The sequence below is a fragment of the Trachurus trachurus genome (assembly GCF_905171665.1).
Source record: "Trachurus trachurus genome assembly, chromosome: 21".
Taxonomy (NCBI): domain Eukaryota; kingdom Metazoa; phylum Chordata; class Actinopteri; order Carangiformes; family Carangidae; genus Trachurus; species Trachurus trachurus.
Genome location: NC_139899.1, coordinates 9,507,996 through 9,518,715, shown reverse-complemented (window position 1 = coordinate 9,518,715; position 10,720 = coordinate 9,507,996). Strand labels below are relative to the sequence as shown.

At 40.4% G+C, this 10,720-nt stretch overlaps 1 protein-coding gene across 1 annotated transcript; it reads left to right on the top strand.

Moving 5' to 3' along the window:
* Positions 1-1,156: 1,156 nt before the first annotated feature.
* On the top strand, positions 1,157-7,180 carry LOC311005083 (uridine 5'-monophosphate synthase-like). Its single transcript, XM_083997404.1, has 10 exons — positions 1,157-1,429; positions 1,994-2,147; positions 2,760-2,884; positions 3,011-3,198; positions 3,454-3,542; positions 3,670-3,830; positions 3,914-4,031; positions 4,155-4,330; positions 4,726-4,840; positions 5,677-7,180. The coding sequence occupies exons 1-10, from the start codon at positions 1,280-1,282 to the stop codon at positions 5,853-5,855; spliced, it is 1,455 nt and encodes a 484-aa protein (XP_083853530.1). The 5' UTR covers positions 1,157-1,279; the 3' UTR covers positions 5,856-7,180.
* The last annotated feature ends 3,540 nt before the right edge of the window (positions 7,181-10,720 follow it).

The following is a 10,720-nucleotide window of genomic DNA, read 5'->3' as shown; positions in this document are numbered from 1 at the left end:
ACACACCTTTTTACCAAATGTTTTGGTGTAATTTGAGTTTCTAATTATTGTATCCTTGTCTGTTTTTTCCTCTGTGTTTTTGTGTTCTTTTGCTTATTTGGCCTGTCCTTCCCTTGATTGTTTTTATGGTAATTGATTTTGTAAAGTGTATTGAGACCACGTAACTATGGTGTATTTACACTCTAAATAAACTGAACTGCACTGAACTGAACTAAGATTAAAATGTTGCTGTCAATATGTTATTAATGTGTGCTGTTATTTCTGTGATGTAAAGACTAACAATTCTGTTTCACTTAACAGACCGAAGCTATAGGCCTACTAACAGTGTTTTTCTAATAAGTAACAACACATCAATATGTTGGTCTAATTACAGCCTGTGTTGCTTAATGAAGTTATAATAGGGCTACTTTGAACGCAATGTCTATTTCAACAGAATTTGAAAATTAGCAACTTCCTGTCAATATAAGTTTTGATCTGATTTAAACTATTACCTTGTAAAATGTCATATAACACTTGTGTTTGGATCCCATATTTGGTTTTTTTATTTGTTGTGTAATAGCATTTTAGGTATTGTTCATTTTAGATCTGATGGAAAATCATATGCAGCCAGGCTCTTAACCTTATTGCTGATGGTTTGCAGACTCAATATGCTCCACAAGAGCCGCACTACAGACTAAGTCTCTCCATGTACCAAGACCCCATTGAGTTGAAATGATTAGTTGATCAATCAATTGAGAAAAAAATAAATGGCAATTGATATGATGATATATGTAGGCTAAATAATTAGGCTATTAAGCAAGCAAAAACATTCAGTTGTGCCAGGGAATGGATGTTTCATCACTATTTCATTTTATAATGATTTTATTTTTACAGTAGGCTTACAGCCATGAAATGACCTCTGTGATTTTCAGTGTTTATGAAAACAATGAAAGCAGTAGTGAAATACTTAGGCCGAAGCAAAATAAAGTGAACGTTTTCAAGCTATTTACGACCCATAATGAATTATGAATATGTAATTTGGAATTGTATAGGCCTAAGTAACTTACATCCATGGTTCAGCAGGAATCAGGATCCAGCGGAGAGCGGAGAGCGTTGGACTCATAACACACGCCTCCGGAAGTGAGGTGGGGCCACGCAATAACAGTGGCGGGAGCTTCCTTCCTTTTTTTGGAGCCAGCTCTTCACTAAGCGTGTGGGGCTGACTGCACGGCACATAAAAGTCGGAGGAGACACGCGCTAGGTTAAAACTCTGTCGGACTTTCCTAACTGAACGGGAAAAATGGCAAACTATTGTATTGACAGTTTAATCCTGAAACTCCACGACGTGAACGCGGTGAAGTTTGGAGAGTACAAGCTGAAGAGCGGCATGATGACTCCTATTTATATCGATTTGAGAGTTCTCGTGTCTCACCCCGTGCTCATGAATCAGGTAAACACGTGGTGCTGTTTTAATCCTCAGAGCCTGGTTGAATTTAAACTGACTTTAAACACCCTGTGGCTTTATTGTACAAAGACCAGGCACTTTATTTTTCGTGTGAAAAGGTCTGTTGTTCGTACTGGAAGTTATTTGAGTGCACACGTGGAGGTGGAGAGGGATCTTGAACGCCCACAAACTTTAAGCGTCTGTTATATCAACTGTAGAGGCCACGGTGAAGTTTCTGTTTCTGAAAACAACAAACACTGCCAGCAAGGAGGGGGGTCTAGCCATGTAGATGCTAAGAAGTTGAGGAACTTGGGGGCAAAATCCCACAGAGGCTCCACTAATGTAGGCTGCTACCAGATCAGGTCTGAAAGTGAATGACCCAGTGAGATATCAGAGAGGATAGATAAATCCACTCAACCATCATCACAGGCATAAAGTGTATTGAACCTCACAATGGTGGGTAAATTCTTTCCAATGTGGTTACAGGTCCCTACACAGGATTTTAAAATGTATATCCTGCAATACTACTATTATAAAAACCATTAAACATGAATTGTGATGTATTTTCAGGTGTCAAGTCTCATCTACGATCGAGTGCAAGAAGAGGGGCTGCAGTTCGACTCTGTGTGTGGGGTTCCCTACACAGCCCTGCCTTTGGCCACAATTATCTGCTCCAGACATGAACTGCCCATGCTCATCAGGAGAAAGGAGGCCAAGGACTATGGTGGGTGAAGCATGTTCATGCAGCTTATCATATTCTAGTTTTCAGGAGTTCTGGCCTTGCCATATGTCAGTAGCTACAGTCGTAGAAAGCACAAGAATGACATTTGTTAGGAAAGCGTTCGAGATGTATCCTATTTTGTAACGCTGTGTGCTTCTTGTAACCAGTAAGACAAGTTGACAAGATCCTATTGTATCAGATTTTTGTTAATCTATTGTATCTTTATATCTCATTAAGCTGCTACTGCCCTGCTCATTGTGCATTGAGGGGGCAAAATCGTTTGTAAGTTGAACCTTTTTACAAAAAAGTGTTATATGGGACATTTGCATTCTTTTAAAATGCCATGGATATCCACCTAATGTAACACTGCTCGTCAAACATACACACTCCAAGGTCCCTACAAATTACATTTTGAGACAATCACTCTGGTCTTGGAAGCAGAGTTTCTTACTTTATATCCAGTCTGTTCATACTGAGGTGATTGAAACAAACATAAGAATCTGGGTTTTTACAAAATTTTGCGGCAGTAAAAGTTTTACGAAATTCATCAATAAGTTACAAAGTTAAGTTTGTTTAGAACTGGGACTGATAAGCTTTCTCATGTAACCCTGCTAGGAACCAAGCGTCTGGTGGAGGGGTCGTTCCGTGCAGGAGATCTCTGCCTGATCATCGAGGACACGGTGACGAGCGGCAGCAGCATCCTGGAGACGGCTGAAGTGCTGAACAAAGAGGGCCTGAAGGTTCAGTATGAAAATACAGTCATTATAATGTTACAATGATCCTCTGCAGCAGCATACAAGATCCCTTCCAGAACAATACGGTCCAACAGGCTGTGATTTTCATAAATAAATATGTGTTTGGTCAAGGTGACAGATGCCATTGTACTAATGGACAGAGAGCAAGGCGGTGTGGAGATGTTGAAATCTCAGGGAATCAAGCTCCATCCCATCATCTCTATGTTCAAGCTGCTTGATGTGCTGCTGGCAGCTGAACGCATCGACGCCCAAACTGCCCAGAAAGTGCGCAAGTTCATCAAGGAAAACAACACTTTCAGGTACAGTTGTGCAACTTTTTTTTCCCCCATAAAATTGGTCACAGCTCTGATTGTTTCCAGTGTAACACCTCAGAGCTCTGGCCTGTCAAACTAGAAGTGCTGCTGCTACATAACTTGCTGGAATGAAACAACTGCTTCAAAATGAGTTTGAACACAGAATATGACTGTTTTGTCTCTCATAGAGCATCAGAACAAATCTGTGCATATCTTCCATGTGCCAGTTACAGAGTAATATTTCCAAGCCAACTCTTTCAGGCCCAAGGAGGAGAATGCCAATTTAGTTCCTGCCAACAAGAAGCAATGTGTGGAAGAGCTGAGCTATGCGGACAGAGCCGAACGTTCAAGTAAGTTTCTACTCTGTTACGTGCTCAACCTGTATGGCAAGATTTTAAGAATAATAAAAATGTCTCTTTAAGTCCACACCCATCTTGACAGTTTTCCCCCTCTTTCCATCTTCCCTGCTGTCTGCAGATGTTCACCCTCTGGCATCAAAGCTGCTGAGGATCATGGAGGATAAGCAGTCTAACCTCTGTGTGTCTGCTGATGTGACCAGCAGTGAGGAGCTTCTCCAGTTAGCAGACTCTTTGGGTCCCAAGATCTGCATGCTGAAGACACACGTAGACATCCTCAAGGTAGAAGGGCAACAAGTCCTTGTGCTACAAAGAGAACTCTGTCAGGACAGATAAACTGATCTTATTGTCATGTGTTCCAACAGGACTACACAGCAGCCTTCAGCCAGAAACTGCAGGCATTGGCCGAGAAACACAACTTCCTCATCTTTGAAGATCGCAAGTTTGCTGACATAGGGAACACAGTCAAGCATCAGTATGAAGGTGGGAAGATTTCATATATTTTAGTATGTTTTAAATTACTTATTCCCTTTATCTATAAAATATGTTATCACAATAACTTAAAACAGTCTTAATATTTAAAGTAACCATGCATCTGTTCTCCAGGTGGTTTGTACCAGATCTCATCTTGGTCCCACATAGTAAATGCTCATGCGGTGCCGGGGCCTGGGGTGGTGCAGGGCCTCAGCGCTGTTGGAAAGGATCTGGGCCGAGGCTGTTTGCTCATTGCACAGATGAGTTCACAAGGGTCATTGGCAACTGGTGAATACACAAAAGCTGCGGTAGGTATATCTCGCCTTTTTAGAGCTTTTTCTAAGCCCATGTCCATGGGAAACGCTTTTCTAGATGAGCATTTTATATAGTCGCTCGCTGCCCATACTCTTATGCCTATAGTATGAAGAGAATGCCGATTTGTCTATGCTGCAAATACAAACAGGAACAGCAAAGGCAGCATTTTTATAGAAGCAGCATTGTAATATGCAGACTCTGACTGCATATGCTTTATAATTTACCATCCATGTTGTGTGCGGGTTTCTAGGCAGGCATAAACTAAATCGACGCAGTTAGTAACATTTCGACATGTATTGGTGTGGAGGTATAGCCTAGTTTGCAGAAATGCCTTGTCTACCAGTTTACAGCTGTTTATCTCTATCTCTGTTTATCTCTGTCCTTATAGGTGAAGATGGCAGAGGAGCAGTCGGACTTTGTGATCGGTTTTATCTGTGGTTCTAAGATCAGTGATAGGCCAGAGTTCATCCACATGACCCCAGGCGTGCAGATGAAGGCTGGAGGTAAACTGAATGCTTTTTGATTTCATCTCCAATTGTAATTTTCTTTGTAGTATTTGGCTGAAATATTTAATTTATCTACATTCACATACAATACAACTATCTGAAAGGAGGCAATGAAGAAAGTTTTACTTGAACATTCCACCACAGACACATAAACACATGTGTATGCAGATTTTGAACATTGAACAACTTTTTTTTTTTATGAATTCATTTGTGATGCTTTATATTGTGTTTTTTGTTGTTGTCCCTCTAGAATTCAGTATTACAACAAAGTTGAACTATATGCAAATGAATAAATAATTACTTAAAATGAAACATTCTGTAGAATGGGAAATTTATATAGTTTGGAATAGCAGAAACGGAATCAATCTGGACCGTCTAAGCGCTCTACTCATGCTATCCACCAGGAAACATGATGTGGATGTTTTTACATGTCTAACTGCATTGATTGCTTGTTTCCAAAATTTACAGTGGCCCTGAGAGCTTTAACACACTGCAGTGTAAGAAAACACATTGCAGATCGATAATCGTGCTGCAGATTTCTGAAAACATCTCATTAGTTTGGCTACAAAAAGTTAGAACCCATGAAGTAAAACTTGCAGTGCTGATTCAGGCCAACAACTGTGCTGAGCTCACAGGGCCACCATGCACTTCAGATTTTGGACCTTGATTCTGAACCACTGAAGTAAAAACTATAAATAATAACTAGGTGACCTTTTAAATCTTTGCTCTCTTGGTGTTGTGGCTTATTGTCGACATGAGGTGGTGCTATAGTGCAAGAAATAACATCAGCAAACCTCTTCAGCCATATCTCTGTGTGTCTCTTGTCTTTGCAGGTGATGCGTTGGGGCAGCAGTACACCACTCCAGAGGATGTTATCTACAACAAAGGCTCTGATGTCATTATTGTAGGACGGGGTGTGTTGGAGGCCTCTGATAGGCTGACAGCTGCTGAGTCATACAGAAAGTCAGGCTGGGATGCTTACACAAAGAGACTGAGCCAGAGTAGAAAATGATAGTTCAGGAGCGCCATGCATTATTACACCTAACTTCAAATTTAAACCATACAATCAATAATGATGTCTGCAGATGAACTACATTATCCAGGAAGAGCAGTGTTCAAAATATAGTACACAGTCATATGTTTACATGAGTGTCTCTGCACCACACTGCCAGATCAGAATTCACAGCTGCTCCTGCACTAATTTTACTAAGGTTTTCAGGGGGTAAAAGACACTTTGTTCTGTTTTGGTTCTGTCCAGTGAACAAGCTGCTGCTCTAAATGTGTTCTTTCTGTTCCTTCTCATTATTGAGCCGCACAACCTAACTGGACATCTGATACCTCGTGGTACTTCTATCCATAAAATGTTTTCTAATTGAGGATAAACTCTGGGTCACCTACAATATCCAGTTGTTTTTAAACCTGTTTTTTATATTGTGTATTGTACCCTGAGCTGCTAAAATGTCACAATCAAGGTGTCATTCCACTGGCAGGAGGTCACTTTGAGTCAAGAGGAAGCCTTTTGCCCCACAGATTTGTCGGACCTGTAATTGCGGCATGTGCGGCTAATATTGTTTAATTATTTTATAATATTAGTTAATATTATAGTATGTAGTTCACATATCACTGTTTAGTTAATCACAGGCAAAATAAGTAGTGCAAGACAGTCTCTTTTACTCCACAAATCTAACTAATCTCTACTAGTTACAGTATTCCTTTGATCTCCATCTTCCAGTGTAAGTATTATAAAATCAGCCATATTTCATTTATCGTTCAAAAATGATGGCTGCAGTGTACTTTTCAGGACCCTCTAATTATTAGCTGTATGTAGTTTATTATTGAGAATTACAAAACGAGGTAATGCTGACAGGAGCCAGATTAATCATAACTGTTATGATGAAATCCGCTGCCGTCCATGTTGCTTGATTTAAAAGAACAAACTGTGTTGAGGCAATAATTTTTGTAACGGAATGAAATGAGTTCAGGTATAATGTGATTGGAGAGCTCACAGAGCAAGTCTTGAAGTTTCCTGCACTTTGTTTACCTAGACTCTGTCCAAAAAGAGACTTGATGAACAAGTTTTGTTTACGGAGGAGAAGTGTTGACACCTCCCTCTAAAACAATTTTGTAAACAGTGTCCTGGAGCTGTAACAGTTGTGTATTTACTAGGCCTTCATGCAGTGAAAGGGCTTCATGGTACTCTTGGTGTTATCTTCTGCCTTGATTTAAGGATGATTATCTTATGCAGGTCTGGGTTTTTCTTTACATAAGTTCCCTTAAAAGAAATGCAGTGACTTCTGTACTTGAATAAATCTTACAGTAATAAAGACATGAATTGTTGGGAATTTACATGTATAATTTGCCCTAAAATCTAGTCTGATCTTCATCCAAGTCACAGCACAATGTACATCAATAACACATTGTTCTTGTTCTCTGAAGCCCTCATCTGACTACATCAACAGGAGGTTTTTAAGCTTTAGAGTCAAGTCAGTGAAATTAGTCTTAAGGTGTGAGTTAGAGCTGCTTTGAAAGACATTTGGAGTATGCTGTTCACAAAACACAATTTGCTGATATAAGATTCATCAGGCCAAATGGGGATGACTTTCTGGGTGCCAATTTAAAATGACTCGGAGGCACAAGAGAATGATCAGTACCATTAAAAGGGAAGTGAACAACATACCACCTGTGTGATACTGTAATTAACATAGGCCTACTATTTTTAAAAAGCTTAATGTAATGTTGAAATGCTTCTTCTTCATACACTATCATTTTTTGTCAGTAGAAATCACTTGATTCACTTATATGACTCCTTAAAACATTTGAAAGGTCATGACAAGTACAAAATAACAGTAGGCCAATGGCATAAAAATAACTATTTGATCAAATAGAAGCTTCACATTCACAAAACCTATAGTTTCAGTAGTTTGCCATAAGATGTTAATGAAAAAACCCTCAACAGTATGGTGGTTGAACTGTTTATTGCACTATTTTGATTTATATGTAATGAAATAGCCTATTGCAAGATATTAAGGTGATGTTGATTAATGTTATGTAACTGACACAAAAAAAAAGACATTTCATTGGCTTGATATTGTTTACCTTTATAAAACTTACAAAATGTGCAAATGAAATTGTAAAATGATTTTCGTTAAACTGCTTTGATATGGATTTGCAAAAATATATTGCTTTCTATTCAGTTGAGTCACAGTTCCTTGTTACGAAATGTATTCACTATCCTGCAGGCATACTTAAAAAGATGGACACGTCCCATAATCCAACGCAGTGTCTGCACTAGCGTCCGCCTTGTCATCCCTGTTACAGTCTTTCATCTTTCAGACTCCATCCTCCATCCTTTTAGATGCGTCCCTTCTCTCAGTCCCATTTAAATCAACTATCAGAACCGCCCCCGTTATTTTCCACAGCCAAAACAACCGTACAGCTGTTTCCTCCACCTGGGAACTACTGGTAAACTGACCTTTGTATGTGTAATTGGAGGTGAGACCCTCATATGCAACACAGGGGATCAAGATATCTGTGGATGTTGACCACTTTTCTGTGTCAGATGAGTCCTTAAAACAGATTTTAAAGTCATTTTTAAAAAAAAGTTTCCAAATTAAGGCACAAGTGCTAATTGACTAATACACTGCATTACTTTTTGCTTTAAAAAGCATCACATTGACCAACTCCAACTCTGATTCCCCTACTGGGGAAACATGTAGCCCGTGCATTTTCCCTCCGACAGTAACGGACCCAATTTAAACCACATTTTCCATCCACAGCATCGCTGGAGTTCCAGCTTTTTCCCCTCCAAAGTTGTTGGGTAAGTTTCTCCGCCCCGGAGCTGAAAGTAATTTGCAAGGTATATGATATGGAAATGAAGTCTGTGCACGCGCTGAATGGGAGAAATTGAGCAGGTCGACAGGTAGCGACGTTACAATGAGCCTTTTTACCGGCACAAAGGTCAGACTCGTTGCCTGGCACAGAGGAGGAGGAGAAGGACGAGGGAGGGAGGGGGATGGAAGAAAGGGACTGGTAAGGATCATTCAAATCGTGTGTGTGTGTGTGTGTCCGCGTGTCCGCCCTTCCCAACACACACACGCACCCTTCCCCCCTTTATGTCAATATTGGATCAGAGCAACGCACCGTGCGACAGGTGTCTGTGCGCGCCCTGAGGATCCTCTCTCCCGTTTTCACCCAGGAGGAGGGGTGGAGAGAGAGAAAGAGAGAGAGAGAGAGCATGTAGAGGTATAAAAGGTGTATACCTGTCACTAAGAGCACACATTCAGTGCGCGTAAAAGGTGAGCCAAACCTGATCCATGGTTGGGCTTGTTGACCTTTATCTCTCTGCCTCCCGTGAAGGTAGGTTCAAAGGCTTTTCTCTCACCCTTTACTTCATTCATAGAATCATTTTCTTCTACTTTCTATTGCCTGTTCTAACATTTTTTCAATCCTCCCTCCAAAAGGTCGCCTGACACAGAGAAGCCAGATGTTACGCGCACAGCGCGCCTCGCATGGACCGTCCCGTCGCCTGTCTCTGATCCTTTTTTGTGGCTTTTTCATGTCCGTATTTGCTTCACGTTGAGCCTCACGTACAATACCTGAAGATGAAGTTTTGTTCGTTCGGCTCGCGTTATGCAGGTACGGGTTGGCAACTGGAAAAAGCACAAACAGGTTTTTTTTGTTTTTGTTTGTTTTGTTTTGTTCTATCCTTACACAAGAAGATTGCTGTTGTAGCACTGTCAAGCCTAAACTCATACAGATTGTTTCCTGGAGGTCTGCTCTCTCTCTCTCTCTTGTAGTTGTAATGAAGGGCGCCAAATAGGCAAGGCCAGATGTTGCTACTAAACTGCAGCATAACTGAGGCAAGTCTTTGTAATGAAAAGAAAAGGTAAACTAAACTGTCCAGGGGTTGAAGTCAGGACTGTAGCTCCATCTAAGACTTCTCAACATCAGCATAGGTTGAGTTAGTGAGGCACCAGGTGGAGAGAATATCCACTCAGTAGGTGAGCTTATTTGCATACAGGTGGCAACAGGCACTGCTCTAAAGAAAGCAAAGGCAGCCTTTGATAAACATATTGCTGTGCAGTCACACAACTTTGTTCTAAGGTAAAACTGAAATATGTTCATGGAAACGTCAAGGAAAAGTTCAAGCTTGACTCAGACTTGATTCTTTGTGTTTATGTACAAAGTTAGAAAAGCTCAGAGCAGGTGATGTTACCACTGCAGGAACTTTCATTATAAAAAGATAAAACCTTTCGATCCGCGTGATCATGTAAAACCTGCTGCATTGCACCTGTATGTTAAAGGTCAGTGATCCTGTCACCACTGATAAACCTGTAACTCAGTCTTTAGTTAGTGGTTGTACTCATCCGTCTGTGTCCCTGGACGATATCTTACCATACCAACTGAAAACATTGACATTTACAACAATTGGGATGATAATCTCTATGTCTCCCTGTGGAGCCTTCTTGATAATCATTATCCTGTTAACACATTCATGATGACAGCGTGTATTTTCCACTGGGGGCCTATTCATTACTGTCCATCTCCTACGTCACCAGCTGAGGCTGCAGGCAAGCACCAGGGAGCAGGGAGATGGGCTTAATGGGAGGTTATGTTAATCATTAACTAAACATTAACCACACACAGCAGACATCTGATATGGGCCATCTGTCACTAAGATGTTAGATGCAGTATTTGCCATTCATTACGTTCTCCTACGGTAAAGATAATAGATGTTACTCTATGTTTTACAGTCTAATTTAAATGTAAGTTGTTTTTGTTTGTTTTTATCTTGTTTCAGGTCCCAATAAAATAATGACAACAGTTTAAGCATACTATTCTATTGCACTAAATAAAATACCTCCTTTCAAAATGGAA

Coding starts and splice junctions, on each gene's coding strand:
- LOC311005083 (XM_083997404.1), top strand. CDS start 1,280: ATGGCAAACTATTGTATTGACAGTTTAATCCTGAAACTCCACGACGTG. Junction 3,831..3,913: donor CACACGTAGACATCCTCAAG/GTAGAAGGGCAA, acceptor GTGTTCCAACAG/GACTACACAGCAGCCTTCAG. Junction 4,841..5,676: donor CGTGCAGATGAAGGCTGGAG/GTAAACTGAATG, acceptor TTGTCTTTGCAG/GTGATGCGTTGGGGCAGCAG.